The sequence below is a fragment of the Fistularia commersonii genome, chromosome 15 (genome assembly GCF_037954325.1).
Source record: "Fistularia commersonii isolate RoL2024-O1a breed Wild chromosome 15, RoL_Fcom_v1.0, whole genome shotgun sequence".
In the NCBI taxonomy this organism is placed as follows: domain Eukaryota; kingdom Metazoa; phylum Chordata; class Actinopteri; order Syngnathiformes; family Fistulariidae; genus Fistularia; species Fistularia commersonii.
This window is the reverse complement of record NC_141298.1, coordinates 18,628,042-18,647,024: the sequence shown is the minus strand read 5'-3', so window position 1 is coordinate 18,647,024 and position 18,983 is coordinate 18,628,042. Positions and strand designations below refer to the sequence as shown.

Here is an 18,983-nt window from a genome sequence, read left to right as displayed (position 1 = left end):
GCAGAGGTGAACGTCATGGTCACCTACCGTCTAGGTTCCACAGAAGAAGCTTAAACCCAGTGCGTTTTGTTTTCCATCCAACAATAACAACACCTGCGGTGACCGTCCAGGACAGAGGCCTCCATCCTGTCCCCCCTACCGTTTTCAGAACCCCCGTCCAATTCCATATTGAAACTTGCATGAGAGAATCAGCAGAGTGGTTGGATGACGGCTGAATTCTTAGCGAACGCCTCGGCCATCCCGGTCCCTGAGGGAAACGGCATGGAGTTCAACTTCAAGAAACAGGACGGTGTTTTGCGGGGACGACGCCTTCGGGCATTTGCACGGGTAGAAAGCGCAGGTTGGATCGGGTGCGAGCGACAAATTGAAGCACGTCTGCGTTTGTTATTCTGTATGGCAGATGATCCATCCTGAGCTCTGCAAACAGAGCGCTGGAAGGATTGCTGCCTTCAAAAGGTCACCGGGGAGGATGCGGGGACGGACGCTAATGGAGGATTGGATGGCTTTCAGTTTGATTTGTGACATGAAGATGAAATACAGACACACAGAGCAGAGTGGATTATCAAGCTGTCAATGTGCAAACACACAGAGTGTGTGTGTGTTTGTGTGTGTGTGTGTGTGTGTGTGTGTGTGTGTGTGTGTTGGTCATTTAAACAGCTTCCCACCAAGGAGCAGACGGGGAAAGTAGATCTGCCGGACCAAAGCAGAGCATATTAGCCCTGTGTTTGTAGAAACTCCGATGAAGCGTCCGGATGCCGGCGAGCCGTACGGCGGTCGTACCGAAGCACCTGGAGGAGGGTCCGGCCAGGAGAGCGTCAGAAAAAGCTCCGGCCTTCGACTCTCCCTTCGGAGGCTTCTTTGACCGGGCGGACGGAGATGATCGGATCCAAACATTAACCCGTGCCGCACGAGGCCGTGGCGTGCACACCAGCGCCCCAAAGTACTGTCCTGTGTCCACTCCTCTTCACCTCCGACCTCCAGTACAACTCCGGTTCCTGCCACCTCCAGAGGCTCCAGATGACTCTTCCATCGTTGAATGCATCAACGAGGAGGAGGAGGAGGAGCACAGAGGTCTGATTGCAAGACTTGTTGAGTGGAGCAACCAGAGCCGCCTCCTACTCAAAATCTCAAAGACCAAAGAGGTGATTGTGGACTTCAGGAAGAATCGGAGGAGACCGGTCCCGATGAGGACGCGGAGGTAGCGGACGGACTCCTACGAGTACATCTGGGTCCATATCAATAATAAATTGGACCGGTCACACGACACTGATGCCCTCTACAAGAAGGGTCGGAGCAGGATGTTCTTCCTGAGGAGACTGAGGTCGTCTGGGGCCTGTAGGTCCTCAAGACCTTCTACCGGTTGACAGAACACAACTCTGACCGGCCTGAGTGCACCTGAGCTGCTTCCACAATCTCACTACTTCACCCATTCATGTTCCAACTCTGCTGTCTCTCCAATCCCTCTTTGTCCCAGCACACACACATCCTGACTGTCTTTTTTTATTGATTTTATTCATTGCTGTTTATTTTTGTCACTCTATTTATATTGTTGTTTAGTTCTAGTTGTGTATTTTTCACCCTCACTGTTCCTCCATGTTGCCCATCGATATCCCTGATGTTGTTGTTGTCTGCTGTCTATTTATCTGCTGTCTATTGATTCCTGGATGTCTTGCTATCTTCTATCTTCAAATTTATATTCATATTTATTTTTCTTTTTTTGACATAACTGTTACGCTGCTGTGACAAAGCACTCACATGCACAACCAGTCCATAAACACTCTCTCTCTTACACACACACTCTCTATCACATACACACACACATACACACACACACACACACTCAGCTCTTTTAATCGTAGCCTGCTAATGAGGCTCCAAAGGGATCCAGGATTTCAACTAAAATGGCACAATAGAGGTAAAAAGCTCGGTGTCTGAGGTGAAACCCTGCCGAGATATTAATCGTGCGCTGGAATGAAGCTCTGATCACCGGACTGTAACCCCCGAACCAGCGGGTTGACCTCAGGTCTTTTCTCCAGGAACGCTGAACAACAGCCACACAGGACGACATGATTGTGACGCCGCAGCACCGGTCGTGTTGTTGCACAGAGGAAGACGCCGCTGGCCTCCAAGCAGAGGACATCCTATGTGATGCTGGACCAGAAGAACACCGTTGATGCTGGACCAGAAGAACACTGTTGCCCTCAAGGTTCATGCGGAAATTATGAAGAGCTTGTAGGTGAATCGAGCAGCCAAAAAACAAATCCTGGGTTGTACAGAGCAGTGCGGAGTGGAGATTTGTGTGTGAGTGTGTTTGTGTGTGTGTGTGTGTGTGTGTCGGGTACTTACGGAGTTTCCATGCTCTTTCTGCAGTGGGTGATAGAAAGGGGGGGATCTGGAGGACAGAAGAACACGTGAAGGTCAGACGCTTATTCTGACTTTATTCAGAAGAAAGGGCTGAGGGATACGTCTTTATCATGAGCATGTGTGTGACACCTGATTACCAGCGTACGGCTGTGAACACACACCTCATGTGAACACACATGTGGTGTGAACGCACACCTCTTGTGAACTCACCCCGGTGTGAACACACAACCGGTGTGAACACACACCTCGTGTGAACTCACCCTGGTGTGAACACACACCGGCTACACCGTGCGAAGGTCCGGGGCGGCGCCAGTGCAACGGTGGGTAAATACAGGTGTACGATTATCACTGTGCTGCATTGAGCCAGGCGAGCCATAGCCGCTCCCGTGGCAACCATGGGGGTCCAAGCGGCTACTGTGGGCGTCCCCGTGGCTACCAGGGGTTTCCTTACCTTTCTTCCTCTTCAGCTTGCGCCGGCGCTGCTTGTTGACGAAGCAGGCGGCCATGGTGCTGAAAAGGACGGCCGCCGCCAGGAAACAGATGGTGGCCACGATGCCGGCCACCACCGGCCGCGCCAGCCCGGCCTCCTCCACCATCTCTGGGGGGGGGAAGAAGTCTGCGGGTCCAGGGGGCGAGAAAGAAGAACGCAGGAAGGAGGATTTGTTAAAAAGACAGAGCGCAGAGGAGAAACACAGCTCCTCCTTTCCTGACCACGTCTCCTCGACTCCACCCTCACACACACTTACATCCACACCCTCAAACACACACACAGACACCCACATCCACACCCTCACACACACACACCCACATCCACACACACACACACACACACACACCCACATCCACACCCTCACACACACCTCCATACAGACCCACACCTCCATCCGCCTCATCAGTCTGCTACACTCCTACAGTCGTGGCCATAGGTTTTGAGAATGACACAAGCATAGAAACATCTGGCAAACACCTAAAAACCCTGAAGGAACAGACTCAGTGAAAGTGTCATTCTCAAAACTTTTGGCCATGACAGTCCTGCACTAAACTGTGCAGGAGTGGAGACTCGTGACTCTTTGGCAGAACTAAGAAACAGATTTCCAACCAAAACAGCCAGAAGAAATCGTTGTGCTTCACTCCTGCAAAGAATTCACATTTTCTCCTCGGCCGTCGGGACATTTCCACTGAATTATTCCTCGTTCGGCGAGGGTTTCGCTTCCTCCCAGACTCCGTCCACCTCGGCCCCCATCAGCACGGACTCACAAATGCATCAGGGACACAGAAAGCGCGCAAATCCGTGGTCGCGGCAAATCCGGGCTGCACGCCAGCCCTGGTTATGGCTGCTGGACGACGACGCCGGCGTGGGAGGGAGAAGTGGCCGAGGTGTCGGCGGCGATGAGGACCGTATGGTGGGCTGCGCTGCGACAGGGAATCATGATACAGCAAAATGCAAAGGCTGCGTGTCAGAATGCAGACAAGCGAGCAGGAGCCATTCGTCACGGCGCCGCTCGCCATGTCAGCAGTAGGGGGCAGCAAAGAGCCGCCAGCGGGACGGGGCCTTCGCAGCAGATCCTCAAAATATTCCCCAAAGCTGCTCCGGCGCAGGAAGGGAACACCAATCGTTGATCATCCACTCTTTTTTTCGGCGTAACTTTCCATGGATCGAACAGCCGAGCGGCGACGTGGTTCCCCGGCCACAGGGGGACGCCTGCACGTACGCAAGGCTGCCATTTAGCAGAGAGTGGATTGTAACATTGGGGCTGCTGCTCGTGGAAAAGATCCTCAGCCTCGACCTCTACCGGACATCAGCACAGCCGACCTTCGGGCTGCTGCTCGCCACACGGCCAACGGCCGGCAGGGACAACAACCACCGGCGCTGTCTCAGCCCCGCACAACATGTCAGGTGTGGTCAGGTGTGGTCAGGTAGGTGTGGTCAGGTGTGGTCAGGCGTGGTCAGGTGTGGTCAGGTGTGGTCAGGTAGGTGTGGTCAGGTGTGGTCAGGTAGGTGTGGTCAGGTGTGGTCAGGTAGGTGGGGTCAGGTGTGGTCAGGTGTGGTCAGGCATGGTCAGGTGTGGTCAGGTGTGGTCAGGCGTGGTCAGGCGTGGTCAGGCGTGGTCAGGTGTGGTCAGGTAGGTGTGGTCAGGTGTGGTCAGGTAGGTGTGGTCAGGTGTGGTCAGGCGTGGTCAGGCGTGGTCAGGCGTGGTCAGGTGTGGTCAGGCGTGGTCAGGTGTGGTCAGGTGTGGTCAGGTAGGTGGGGTCAGGTGTGGTCAGGTGTGGTCAGGTAGGTGTGGTCAGGTGTGGTCAGGTAGGTGGGGTCAGGTGTGGTCAGGTGTGGTCAGGCATGGTCAGGTGTGGTCAGGTGTGGTCAGGCGTGGTCAGGCGTGGTCAGGCGTGGTCAGGCGTGGTCAGGCGTGGTCAGGTGTGGTCAGGTAGGTGTGGTCAGGTGTGGTCAGGTAGGTGGGGTCAGGTGTGGTCAGGTGTGGTCAGGTAGGTGTGGTCAGGTGTGGTCAGGCGTGGTCAGGCGTGGTCAGGTGTGGTCAGGCGTGGTCAGGTGTGGTCAGGTGTGGTCAGGTAGGTGGGGTCAGGTGTGGTCAGGTGTGGTCAGGTAGGTGGGGTCAGGTGTGGTCAGGCGTGGTCAGGCGTGGTCAGGTGTGGTCAGGCGTGGTCAGGTGTGGTCAGGTGTGGTCAGGTAGGTGTGGTCAGGTGTGGTCAGGTGTGGTCAGGTAGGTGTGGTCAGGTGTGGTCAGGTAGGTGGGGTCAGGTGTGGTCAGGTGTGGTCAGGTGTGGTCAGGTAGGTGTGGTCAGGTGTGGTCAGGTGTGGTCAGGCGTGGTCAGGCGTGGTCAGGTGTGGTCAGGTAGGTGTGGTCAGGTGTGGTCAGGTGTGGTCAGGCGTGGTCAGGCCGGTCAGGTGCGGTGCCTCACCTGTGCTCGACACTCCCACAGTGTTGCTTGGCTCGCTAATCATGTCATCCATGACGGCCATGACACGGAACTCGTACCAGGCTTCCTTTGAGCGGGACAGACAGGCAGACAATTTATGAATCGTTCTTATTGGGAACTTAAAAACAAACATTGAGGAAAATGTTGGTGGAACAGACAACAGACCGAAAAACAAGTGTGCTTGTGCTGGAAGGAGACAGGAAGCGACGGCACAGACGGAACTGAGTTTGGTGTCGGTGATGTTATTCATTCATCAAAGACCAGGAAAACATCATCTCTGGAGGGTGAGATTCTTCAACGGAGATCTCTTCTGGTGTGAGATCCTTCAATAGCGATCTCTTGAATTACAAAGACTGAACTGAGCTCTCCACAGAGAAGGGGACGGATCAAGAGACCAAAATGTTAAAATCACGTCATCTCCGAACGTCCCATCAAACGGATTCAGAATAAGAGATACACAGGCTCAGAAAGTGTGTGTGTGTGTGTGTGTGTGTGTGTGTGTGTGTGTGTGTGTGTGTGTGTGTGTGCGTGTGTGATGGAAGGAGAGATGAAAGCATCTGCATGGAACCTAAAGCGGTCATTGCACAGAGAAACAGGCTGGTAGAATCATCTGACATGAGAGGGAATCCAGAGGGGAGGAGAAGAAGCCCACAAAGAAGCCCACAAAGAAGCCCATGAAGCCCACAAAGCCCATGAAGCTCTGTGGAAGGTTTCTCCTCTCCACGCATGGACTGATCAGTGCCAATTATCATATAATTATAAGCATTGATTGGCAGGTTTCAGCCCTGGTCACAAACACCTGGAGGTTTTTTTTAGCAGGGGTGGGGATAATGGTGTTGGTGCGTACCTGCACTGTTACCATGACAACCAATGGGAGTGAAGGCACATTAATACAAAAGACAAATAATTAAGTCAGAGGTGGTGCAGGGTCAGTCGCCCAAAACTCCCCAGACCTTCCAGATCCTACAGACCCCTATAGACCCCATAGACCCTCCAGGGGTCGCAGACCCTCCAGACCTCCTAGCGCCTGCAGACCCTGCTGACCCTCTAGTCCCCCAAGACCCTCCAGACTCCCCAGACCCCGCAGACCCTCCACTGGAGCCCAGCCAGGGCAAGGAGGCCACTCAGATGTTCTGGAGCCACAGCGTTGAAGAGGCCCGCCAGATCTGAGTCTGTATCCTGTGACCACACCGAGGAAGTGACGGTTCTGGACCGGGGAAGATTCAAGATTCAAAGCATTGATTGTCACGTGTACAGTCTAGAAACAAGTTTCCCTGCACAGTGAAATTCCTACTTTGCTGTCCACAGTGCATTTGGATACGTGCTGATAAACAGGTGCATGAAACCATGGAAAGACCTTCATCTTCAGTCAACGGCAGTGACCTCAGAATCTCTTCACCCCTCCACCCCAGGTGGAGGCCCCCATGTGGCCTTAAGGAGTATCTCATTGCAGATCTGGACCAGCGGAGACTCGGCCTTTACTTTGTAAGTTCACTTCTACCTTCCTGACTGATACTGTACGTCCTCGAAAGCTCAAAGTACAATTCTTAAGTACAATACTAGACGCGTGACTTGAGGTTCTGCCAAAGTCAAGAGAAACTCGACAGTGAAATGTTCCTCGCGGGGAGGACAACATCCGGGGGGGGATTCATGGTCGGCCACCACTGGAAGCACACCTGTCATGCACCCCGGATCGGGAGATAGATGACGGGGTCGGTTGTTGGGTCCAAAAGCTGCAGAAGGTTCAGAAGCTGAGACCCTTCTCTAGCCCTGGAGAAACATGTGGGCAGCTAAGCGGGTCAGAGTCCGGTCTTTACCTGGATCAGGTCTCGGGCTAGTAGCTCCGTCTCCCCGGCAGGAATGCCGTCATCGAGGACCTCCCATCGCTCCCCCAGGCGGAACTCCATGATATAATGCTGGACAGGTGCTGTGTGATTGGCAGGTGGGATCCAGGTGAGCAGGACTCCCTGCTGCGTGCGATTGGCTGTGAGGCACCGTGGTGGGGTTAGCAGCACCAATGGTTCAGGGGTAGTTATAGGGAATACTGGAAGAGCACAGGAGAGCAGAGATTACACCGTGGGCCTGAAAGTCCACGCTGGAGTGAATACAACCCTTCACACGGAGAAGGTATTGACCACGCGTGACATGGAGACGGTTTCAACCGTGCGAGGCTGCATGTGATGATGGTTAACCAACTTATCTTCTTTGCGCCGCCAAGCAACCGTGTCCGAATGAAGGTTTGATTTCCCACCCGATGCAAAGCTTTGCCCCCCCGTTCTCTGTGCTCGGGCTGAAAATGACAACTTGGTCACTGTGAATCGAAGACAAGCCTCTGCTAACGTTTGGCAAAGTCAGAAGGTCTCTCCCCCACAGCAGCTCCAATCCGACTCCTAATCATCATTCTGTTTCCAATAGAGGTCGAAATCTTTTCGTGTCAACTGGACTTTGAATGTCTTCAACTGGACTTGAAGCCAAGAGGCGGAAGTAGCCTCTCGGTCAGAGGTGAAACCTCTTCAAGGGAATGAAATTCAAGTCCGGTCGGCACGTAAGGGTTTGGACAAGAGTTAACCTTGATGACCGAGAAGCTCCCTCCACGTTCTCCCCCTTTCAATGGGACTTCGGTTTCGGGGCCAGAACTATTAAAGAGGCGGATTTAAGAGCCAGATGCTGAGCCTCCATCCCATAGTCCTGAGAAGGTGAGATGTCGGTGTTTGAATCTTCTGCTGTCTGTTAAAAGCACGGAGACACGGCGATGGTGTCGAACCTGATGAACCTGCTGTGGAAAATGGCCGAACGTTATGTTAAGCGGCAAACAGCTTTTTAACCCTTTCAGCTCCGGCCTGCCCGCGGCGCCGTGGCGTCCTCACCTAGTGTGTTCACAGTGACGACTTGGCTGAAGGGGCCCGTGCCCAGCTTGTTCTGGGCCAGGACGCTGAACTGGTAGGTCGTTTCCGGCTCCAGGCCCGCCACCGTCATCCAGTCGTGCCCCCCGGGCACGGGCGTCGACAGCCAGTCGTGGGGACCCAAATGCTCCCTCTTCAGCCTGGACGAGGGTGGGGGGGAGAAGAACTTGTGAGGTGGACACGCAGAAGACAGCTTCTCCTTGAGATCTGCCACATGGGCTCCCCCCCCCCCCTGCCCACAGCTCTGCCGGCAGCTTGAACGCCTCCTCACAAAGTCCATGGTGAAGCCCATGCTGCAGGTTTGCACAGTGCTGGCCAGTCATGCCCCCCCCACACACACACACCCACACACACAGAGAAAACCTCTGACTGATCCTCATGCATGGAGCCCATACATTGATTTGTGCTGCCATTGCTTTGCGGTCTGCGGTCAAACGCCATGCAGGATGTCGATCACAGCCTGGAGACGATGTGAAACCGTACCTTCTGCTGGGGACAGTTTGACAACCTTCACACTTTGACTTAGACATGTAGCCTTTCGCCTTGTTAGCATAGCGTTCCGTTCACTGGCTTGAGGGTGGAAATCTATTCGCGGCAGCGACTCTCATCATGTGTCTTTTGTCTCCTAGACGACAAATTCATGCAGCCTTAGCGGATTTGTTGAAGTGAAATAAGGCGTGTGAGAGTAACAGACCCTTCCACGGCCGTAAACCCATAGATTACCTGCTATCGTCGGGTTTACAGAGGACGATGTCTCCCATTCCCACCTTCCTCCCCGTCCCGGAAACCGACAACCACAGCTCGGTCATAAAGGTCACCACAAATATCTGGTCCACCTGCAGACACCTTCCTCAATGGACGGGATAAAGGTAACAAAGACTTGTTGAGATGCCTTTTTCCCCGTCTCCGCTCCAAGCCGGCGTGTCACGCTGCCGTCTTCTCACCGCTACGTCTGTCCTGGTAGCAAGCGGACCCCCCCCCCCCTCAGTTTAAGGGAGTTTTCCAAAGCTGCCGTCTTAAATCCGAGGCGTCTGCCTTGCTTTCCTGCAGGCGCCCTTTGGTTTCACACCGAAGAGCTCCGAGCTACATGAAGGCGTTGCGATGCGTTCAGGGTCAAAGCGACCACCGGCAACGAACGGAGCTGAGACCTACCAACAATCCGATGACCTCCCCACACCACTGCATCTGGTGGTGAATCCAGAGACGACGTCAGGAACTCAAGCAGGTCTTCTGAAGACCCACTTGATGGAGAGCACCTTCCAGGCCAAAGCGTCTGCTTTTCACCCTCGATGTCACGCAAATGCCTTCGAGTCCAAAAGAGAGGAGCCTCTCCTGCGTTAACCGTTGTAGTTTTTCTCTGCCGTCTTGTATTGTCTGACCTCGCAGTGAAAGCATCCCACTGGCAGGCATGTAGAAGAACCTCGGACCGCCACCCGTGTCTGCACTATCCGGCGGGCCTGCATCCGCTGTTGTCACACTAGGTGTCCGACCCCCCCACTCATTGTCAGGTGCTCCAGGAAGCTCATTTTAGCATCGAGACAAAGCCCTTCGACTCTTTGGCGTCCCGATGCGTCGCTATCCGGATGCTCTGCACAGAAACACCTCACCAGGAGCCCGGGTCCCGCCCGCAAGTCAAGCAGAGGCAAAGCAGCGGCGGCGGCGGCAGCAGGACGGAGATGCTGGGGTCGTGTTCAGAGATGCAACGGTTTGTCGTTTCCCGCACGAGTTAGAACGTACTCACGCCGGGAGCATTCACTACGGCTCTGAACACAACTCTGGAAACACAGTGGAGAGGTCACCAGTGGAAGAAGAGAAGAAGCAGGAAGCAAAGCATGCAGGGATGACTCACACATGTCCGTACCAGACTGAGAATGTCTGCTGGAAGCCTCCGTCGTAGCCCGCCTCCCAGGACACGTTGGCCCAGGTGGAGGACGCCGCCACGTGGACACTGGTGGGAGCGTGAGGGCTTGTGCCTGCAGGCAGAACAAACCACAGTGAGAAGGTCGGACCGATTCAGAAACCTCGGGACGCAGCTTTTCCCGGTGGGGAGGGTTTGGTGGCTCCAGGAGGGATCGGCTGATTTTGAGGAGAATCCTCTCTCGAAGGCGTCACAATGTCAGCCGTGTGGAGACGCAGGTGGGCGCCTGAGCTCCGGGAGGACGGAGACATCGGCCCGCTTGGCTTGGCCTTTGGACTGATGAGCAAAGAGCGTGTGAGGCCTCTCGCTGCCTCCATGGTCTCCTGCAGGAGTGACTGTCCTCCATCATGCATGGTGACCGAGAGAAGCTCCTCGCAAAGATCAAAGCGGTTCCTGAGGGTTTCTCCGATGCTCTGATGTGAGAGGAGACCAAGAGCTCCTCCTGCCTGCCAGAGGAGGTCTGAAGCCAGCAAGGAGCTGCAGAGATGGAGGGCTTTGAGTTTCTTAGATGAAACTTATGAAAGTTTAACAAAGACACATTCAGTGAAATTACTTAAAGGCTAAAAATAGCTCAGATCCGGGGTTGGCCATGCCGCTGGAATGAGTGTGTGTGTGTGTGTGTGTGTGTGTGTGAGCGTGTGTTATGCAGCGGCCAAGCCTCGCTTCTGAGGTCTGCATTGCTGCAGAGCGTGGCCCCGTTCCTGTGGATGTGCACGTGAAGCAGCTCCTCAGCCAGTTTGATGCTCGGAGTTTTGGACGATGACTTTATTCCAGAAAATGAACCCTCACTGATGCTGCCGGGAAGGTGAACAAGGGACAGTGCGTTTATCTGCACACCTTGAACGAGAGCTGCTGGTTTCCTTCTTCTAAGGGGAGGCAGGACCAGAACTCTGTGTGGGTCACATCAGAAGCTGTTCCTGCTGATTGCTCCACACCAGCAGGGATGAGAAGACAATATTATTCTCTCTGTGGAACTAAGGCTGCTCCTCAAACACCAGAGCAGAATGACCATCCTCACATCTCTGCAGAGAGCACCACCTATTCAACTGTAACTGTGTGTGCAGGTGTGCGTGTGTGTGTACACGTGTGAGTGTGTGTTTGAGTGTGTGCTTGAGTGTGTGTTTGTGTGTGTGTGTGTGTGTGTGTGTGTGTGTGTGTGCGTGTGCAGATGTGTGTACTTGTTTGTGTGCGATGGAGGTCATACCTATGACTTGGACGTGGGTGTTGGCAGTGATGCTCGTAGCAACGTTGGTGGCGACACACTCCCACTCCCCGTGGTCCTCCTTGGTGAGTGACTTGAACTGTAAGCTGCCTCGGGGCAGGACGTTGTGCTTGCTTTTACTGGGCTTTCCAACCTGCGGGCCGGAGAACACAGCAAATCCCATAAAACACAATATCATGGTCTGATGGGTCTGTAGGACATGTAGGAGCAGAGAACCTCAACCATGGATATAAACGTCTCACAGAGGCAGAAGGTCCACAGACCAGAAGTGACAGGTCGCGAAAGGAAAAGGGATTCACCAACTTTCAAAGGAACTGTCCTCCGCGCACTATGGATGTTCATCACGTGAGCGGTCGGGGCAATGCGCTCGGTGAATGCATGTGTTATAACACACTCCAGCTGACCTTGGAGCTGCAGGAACGTGCGTTTGATGAATTCAAGTAGCGCCGACACATTCTGTGGCCCGGCATACATGTACGAAGGACAGGGGCGAGGAAGAGGAGCGCTTTAATTTTTTCCCTTTACCAGCAGGATCGCAGCAAACACTTGGCATTCGCTTTAGAAAACAAACATTGGACGTGACGGTGAAGACAAGGCCACCCTACCTTCCTCCATGTGATGTTGGGAAAGGGGTCTCCCTCAGCCTCACAAGGGATGACAAGTTCTCTCCCTGCTTCCTGCCTGTACTCCCCGCCAGGGACCACTGAGAATTTGGGAGGGTCCTGCCCCCAGGTGGACAACCACAGCCGTTAGTCGAAGGCACACGAGGTGTCCCCGTGTCCCCGGACCGGAGCAGTTCAGTGGGTATGATGTACCTTTAGCACCAGGGGAGCAGGAGTGGACCATCCCATGGAGCCCAGAGCATTGTAAGGCATGCAGGTGTAGGTGCCCAAAGAGTCCTCCGTCACCTCGGCCACACGGATGCTCCCGTCCTCCATTTGACTCCAACCAGGGTACTGGGGACGGGCCGACATCGGCGGTGGACGAAGGTCATTGATCGAGACCAGAAATAATGAAAGATGAAAAACAGCAATGGAGGCGAATGAAGCTTCAGCTGAAGAAGCATGGGGGCGGGGGTAATTGAGCAGAACCAAGGGTGTAGTCCTGCACCGGCGCACCTTATCTATCCGGAGAGGGAGGCCATCTTTCTTCCACTTCACCATGGTCACAGGCGGATTGGCATCTATAGGACAGCGGATGAAGCCGGGCAGACCAATTGCTGCGTAGATGACAGGTGGCATGTTTACCACTCGGGCAGGATCTGGAGAGCAAAACAAAAAGAAGATGAATGAAGACGGCCGGGCTCACCGGGATGGCGGTCGTGTGGCGATCCTAGCAGCTGTGGAGAGACGAGTGAGAAACGGCAGCGTTTATAGGCGTTGGGCTCGTCATGAAATGATAAATGACTTCCTTGGAGAGCAGGTGGTCCGGGAGCAGCGTTCGGACGGCTTCGGGAGAAAGAGTCCTCAACACTTAGAACTCACAGACATGGCAGCGCAGGTGATCACATCTACGGTAAACCACACGCTAGCATGTGTCCACCTCTGCCGCACCTTCCAGTCAAATTGAAACAGTGGTGATTTCTTGCCTGAGCTTCAGGGAGAAATCGCGATGTTTCTGCTCCCTTACTTGGACGAATGCTCTTCATTAGAAGATCCTTCAATGGCATCTTCATATAAGCTCTTGCCCAAAAGGAACAAGTTAGCTAGCCCCAAATCAGCCCCAATGATCACCACTGGAGAGCAGAACCATTCAAATCTTCTTGAAGAGAGACCGCTGCCAAGCTATGGAGATCCTGAGGAACAGAAGTCAGCTTGCTTTCAAACAGGAAAACAAAAACAAAACTAACGCGTCTGGGGTCCAGAATCTAGGTTAGTTTTGAATATCCCTGACGACAAATGCAAGCAGGAGTGCAAACCCAGTCTGCGCCCTGTTGTTGGGAAAGAGGCATGGCAGCCAAAACCTGAACTTCGCTAACCTCAGAATGCTAACGCGGCCTTCCAGCTGCACTCGACACGCTTCTTATTGCATCTCCGTCAGGGACGGAGTATTGAGTACATCTTAAGTACCTGGTACTTCTTCAGTACCAAGTCCATCATCAGTACCTGGTACCAGGCACTAGAGAATTTCCCAGTACCTCTTCAGAGCCCGGTACCTCTTCTGTATCTGCTCTGATGAGGATCAGGGCCAGCCGGGTCAATACAAAACCCTGACGGTAACAGACTGGTCTTCACTGATCAAGTCACTCCGCTAAGAATTGAACCTGCTGTGTTAAAAAGAACCTGCTGGAGCGCTACATCTTAGCATGGCTGCTGCAGCGTCTCGCCACCGGTAGCCCTCTCTAGATCCTGTCCTGCGCAGCGGAACAAGACGCTACAATCGGGGCAGCGGGTCCAGCACCGCCTCCATGTCCTGCATAGTTTGGGTTTAGCGTCACGGCAGCTTTTCACCTCTGTGTAATGACAACGGGTCCAAATCGAGGAGGAACTATGAAGTCACTGAGAAACACCTGGAACGAGTGGAGTGGAGACAGGAGGTGCTGGAACAGTTGTGGAGAGGTGAACCAAACACACCTGCAAAGTTGACGCTGATCTGATTACCTTCAACACTGCGCAGCTGACACTGCGGGGCCTGCTGTGTGCTCGCGGCCAAAGAGCCGAGGTCTTTCATGGAGCGGGTGTTGGGCCACAAACGACAGCAGCTGATGCAGGTGAGAAGCATCACAAGTGTCAATTCCAATCGAGATGTTTTAACCCAAAACAACCCGAAGATGAAGCTGTGGATGAGTCAGGTGTTTGGCAATCATACTCTTAGCCATCTCGATGTCTGCGTTCCATCTGAACCCTCGAGTCAATTACGAGTGGAGTCCATCAACGCTCCAGCCGTAGATCCGGGAGCAGCCACACTCTTCTCTAACACACAGACTGCTTCATCCACATGACATTACTGTTGATGCAGTGACGGGGAGGAGATGGCAGGCAGCAGATGTACCGCCTCCTACATACTTCAACATCAGGGGGAGTTCGTCCCGATGGATGGAGGAATGAACCTTTAGACAAGACCAGAAAAGTCATCAGAACATGGCCCGTCAATTTTATGCTTCAATTCAAAAGTCATTCCTTTCCAATTCCATCATGCATGGTCCGAGGAGACTGGCCGTCAACACCGTTTGCATGAAATGTGTTTGTTTCCGGTACAAATTCAAGAGTCCCAAGTCAAGAGTCACCGCTGTAAGCCTGCCAGCGATCGGCTGACAACGTGTCCTGTGTAGGACCGAACCGATCCAGAAGGCCGAAGGGTCCATTAGACAGGCCGTGGAAGACGGACACAATACTTGACGCCGCAGTTTGTTCGGGATGTCAAACCCAGAAACGTCACGCGGGAAGTGAATCCTGACACGGTGAGCGAAGACCTGAGGCTTCTCCTCCAGGGGGATCTCGGAAACCCCGGAGCCCCAGAGGAATGGAGGAGGAATAGACAGGGAAGAAGAAGAAAAAAGGAAGCCCTTTATTGTCAAATTCAGTTTTGACGCAGCATCAGTGCAATTTGAGAACTTCAAGTCATCACGGATAAACCTGAGCTGAGCAACGACATGGGAGCAGGAAGGGGTTCAGGGTCCTGCTCAGCAACACTTGGACAGGCTGGGAGGAGCTCGGGAATCCAATGGGGAATGTTGGCTCCTGAGACGAGCACTCTGACCCGAGTCACGTCGCTCCTGCCTTAGACGCAGAGAAAAGGTGCAGATTTGCGTATATATACCCCTCACGTACAGATAAGCACATTTTGGAGCGTTTGACAGCTCAGCTCTGCCGCTATAGAACCCTCCGTCACACTTCTCTACCCAAACTATGGCGACACCAGGACGTCCAGTAAAATCCTCTGCTTTACGCCCAGCGTAACAAAACCGACTCCACAGCGGCCTTTGCCTCCTGCTCTCTCTGAAGCTCTGGCCACGCCCCTCAAGCGGAGATGTGCACGCCATCAAAGAAAATTTGTGGAGAGGAAGGAAACGAGGGCCGGATGCTAAATTATAAAGAGAGGCGGGAGCGGCGTGGTGCCCAAGGCAGGTCAGGAGCCGGATCCTGGGAGAGAAGGCTGAGTGATAAGGAGAACTGGATGCTATCAGAGCGGTGACAGCAGCAGCAGCAGCAGCAGCAGCAGCAGGACAGGTGAGGGAGGGAGGTGACGTAATGCAGAGGAGCCGGCGCAGGAGGAAGAGGAGGGGATGCTGACGGTGAAGGTGAAGAAACGGCGCCAGTGATGCTGCACCGGAGCGCAGAGGGGAGGCGGAGCCGGAGGATGATTGACAGCTGGACAGAGGGACGGAAACACCGACGGATGATCGACCGGGCCGTCGCCACAACATCTCTGCGTGACGGCCGCTGCCGCCAAAGTCTTCACAGCCTCCCAGACCTCCGAGGAGCGCCGCCGGAGCTCCGCCTCCCAGAGACCCGAGGAGCGCCGCCGCCGCCGGAGCTCCGCCTCCCAGAGCCCCGAGGAGCGCCGCCGTGGGCGACGCAGACAGGGACGTCAGCCAAGGCACTAAATATAGCCCTCAGACAACGCTATCGCTCAACGCACGCCGGCTAACACTGCAGGATGCTTCGGAGAGTCGTTCATGCCAAGCACTTCAGGGAGGAGGAAGAAAGCGGGAGGACGGAGAGAGAGAGAGAGAGAAAGAAAGATTTAAAGGGAATTAGAGAAAGAGAGAGAGATGAAATGAGAATCTGTGCAAATAATGGGCCAGAAAGAGGGAGAGAGCCCTCTGCAGTCTGATGGAGGGACGTCCCACTCTCACAGCCATGATGTCATCCCCCCAGAGCCTGCCTACACACACACACACACACACACACACACACACACACACACACACACACACACACACACACACACACACACACACACACACACACACACACACACACACACACACACACACACACACACACACAGATCGCGAGTGTACAGCCACTGGAAGAGGCAAGAGAGCGAGAGAATGCAAAATGTCTGTTGTCGTGACGACAAGCGGTGGCTCCCAGCCAGAGACAGATGCTTTTCCAAAGTGACAAAACACCCAGACTCATGTTTCTGCAGCGTTTGAGAGGGGGAGGAGGAAGAAGAGGAAAGGAGGAGGAAGAAGAGGAAAGGAGGAGGAAGAAGAAGAGGAAAGGAGGAGGAAGAAGAGGAAAGGAGGAGGAGGAAGAGGAAAGGAGGAGGAAGAGGAAAGGAGGAGGAAGAAGAGGAAAGGAGGAGGAAGAGGAGGAAAGGAGGAGGAGGAGGAGGAAAGGAGGAGGAAGAGGAGGAAAGGAGGAGGAGGAGGAGGAGGAGGAAAGGAGGAGGAGGAGGAGGAAAGGAGGAGGAAGAAGAGGAGGAGGAAGAAGAGGAGGAGGAAGAAGAGGAAAGGAGGAGGACCATAATGAGGAGACCAGAGAGGTGTGTTTATCCACATATACACAAATCAAGAACATTATAGGGAGCATGAACGTCTGCAAAACCACCAGTGGGATGGAGGGATTAGAAGTTCCAGAGAACATGCCCGTGGAGGTTCTCAGTCCTCTGGGTCATGGTACATTCTTGTTGAAATCTTCTTGTCATGGCAACTGGACATAAATTTCTTCACTTGAAAACATTTCACGCTCATCCCAGAGGCTGCTTCAGCTCTGCAGAACTGAAGGTTTATTCCACTGGGAATATTCCACTGAGTTTTTCTACTGGGTTTAATCCATAAGTTTATTCAATTGGGTTTATTCCATTGAGTTTACTCTATCGGGTTTATTCTATTTGGTTCATTCCATTAGTTTATTCAGTTGGGTTCTTTCCACTGGGTTTATTCTGTTGGGTTTATTTTATTGGGTTTATTCCATTAGTTTATTCAATTGGGTTTATTCCACTGGGTTTATTCTGTTGGGTTTATTTTATTGGGTTTGTTCTATTGGTTTATTCCACCTTGTCAGTGAGCGTTTGGAGTCATGATCTCAGCATGATACACACTAATTATGTAATTTAGCCCCACCGTCCTCAAACAGGCGCCTCATAATTAGCAGCAACGTTGCTTATCACGACGTCTAACCAGGTTCAAACCTTGATAAATATTTTCACCCTGAATATCTTGTAACATCAGAGTAATCAGAGTACTTATATCTTGTTTCACTGTGATGGTAGAAGCAGCTTCATCAGAAATGGAAGCAGCTTCTCTTGGAGAAATGGTCTTTAAGTGGGGGTCTCAAGCGCAGTGTCCTCATGTGAGGACAGCGGTTAGTACGTGACCTCCACAAACACCTCCGCGGTCCCGGTGGACCACGTCAGCGACCTCCCCGGTTCGACCCGAGGCGGTCGGTCACAACAGGTCTCCTGCGGGCGCGATGCGAAGGCAAAGGGAACATCTGGTAGCCTGGCGGCCCCGCTAGTCGGAGGAGGTCGGGACACTCACACTGCACGGCCAGGTAGGCGTCGGCGGTGGGGGGCCGGCCCAGGCTGTTGCTGGGGGCGCAGGTGTATCTGCCGGCATCCTCCGGCTTCACCTGGGCGATGATGAGGGAGCCGTCGATGAGGACGCTGACTCTGCGCTTCAGGTCGCTGTGGAGGCGGCAAGCAGAGGAGATGTTAGGGGAAGCCCAGGTGACCCGGGCGAGTCTAACCGCAGGAGGCCGTTCATCTTCTGGACGCAACCTAGAAATCGAACGCCGTCGCGCCCGGGAGACTTCCTTCCCTTCCCGCTCCGAAAACCGCACATGGAACCGGTCGCCTGCGGCTTCTGCTATCCTGTCACGGCGGACAAAGACCTGCTCGATTCAGGGTTCAAGGGAGACCATGGCCACGTCCACCTGAAGGTCTGCTTCGAGGGGAGCCGGAGACCACAGGGACACTTTCTACCCGGGCTTCTTCTGCTCTGCGGGGACAATCTGGAGATGAACCATTCAACATCCACACTGGTTTGTGTCTGGATGCAGGATGACGACCGTACAGCTTGAGATGGACACCTTCATCCAGGGTCTCCAAGGGGTTTAACGGTCACCTTGCTCCAGTTACAGTTAGATTGTACCTCACCGAGAAGGTCCGCCCCTTTTTGAGATCCGGCCGATGTGTGCGATTCACGGATGGATGTTCTACCAGGGGACCGAGAACCTGTGAACCCCTTAGACCTTTTCACTTCTCAACGCATCTTTATTCACGGACAAGTTCCCGTATCTCTCACCGACTCCCAGTCCCAGAGTCCAGAATCAGAATCCGGAGTCAAAGGAGAAGACAGCCTTCAAAAGGGAGAGAACTTCCTCAAACTTCTTCATTTAGTCCTTAACTGGAGTGAGAGGGGAGAAGCATCTGCACCATCTCCCTGGTCTGAGGAGCATCTGCAGCACTTCCACAGTCTAAGGAGGGAGGAGAGTCTGCATCACCTGAACGCTAGACCCCATGACTTAGTCCAGACCAGACCCGACCCTGTCCAGGAGATTCTGCTGTCGGACTCATGGGATGGTTGAGGAATATTTTTTCGTCATCAGGCGACGCAAGCAAGGCCACGCTCTCCACGCCAGGAGCAAAGCTGGCCTGCCGTTGGACGGACAAACCAAAACTTAACAGAGCGGACCGGCTCGTCCGTGCAGGAAGCAAACATTCCCGGTTGGATTCCCGGCTCCTCCTGGTT

General features: G+C 53.7%; 1 protein-coding gene across 1 annotated transcript in view; it reads right to left on the bottom strand.

The window, feature by feature from the left end:
* Window positions 1-18,983, bottom strand: part of igsf9bb (immunoglobulin superfamily, member 9Bb) — a 55,944-nt gene that overhangs the window by 9,993 nt on the left and 26,968 nt on the right. Inside the window, exons 8-18 of the mRNA XM_086160409.1 lie at window positions 17,772-17,917; window positions 12,460-12,602; window positions 12,157-12,297; window positions 11,947-12,063; window positions 11,324-11,474; window positions 10,063-10,174; window positions 8,166-8,341; window positions 7,116-7,342; window positions 5,281-5,365; window positions 2,816-2,980; window positions 2,347-2,392 (exon numbers count right to left, since the gene is read on the bottom strand). Coding sequence (XP_086016535.1) covers window positions 2,347-2,392; window positions 2,816-2,980; window positions 5,281-5,365; window positions 7,116-7,342; window positions 8,166-8,341; window positions 10,063-10,174; window positions 11,324-11,474; window positions 11,947-12,063; window positions 12,157-12,297; window positions 12,460-12,602; window positions 17,772-17,917 — 1,509 coding nt within the window. The remainder of the gene's footprint in view (window positions 1-2,346; window positions 2,393-2,815; window positions 2,981-5,280; window positions 5,366-7,115; window positions 7,343-8,165; window positions 8,342-10,062; window positions 10,175-11,323; window positions 11,475-11,946; window positions 12,064-12,156; window positions 12,298-12,459; window positions 12,603-17,771; window positions 17,918-18,983) is intronic.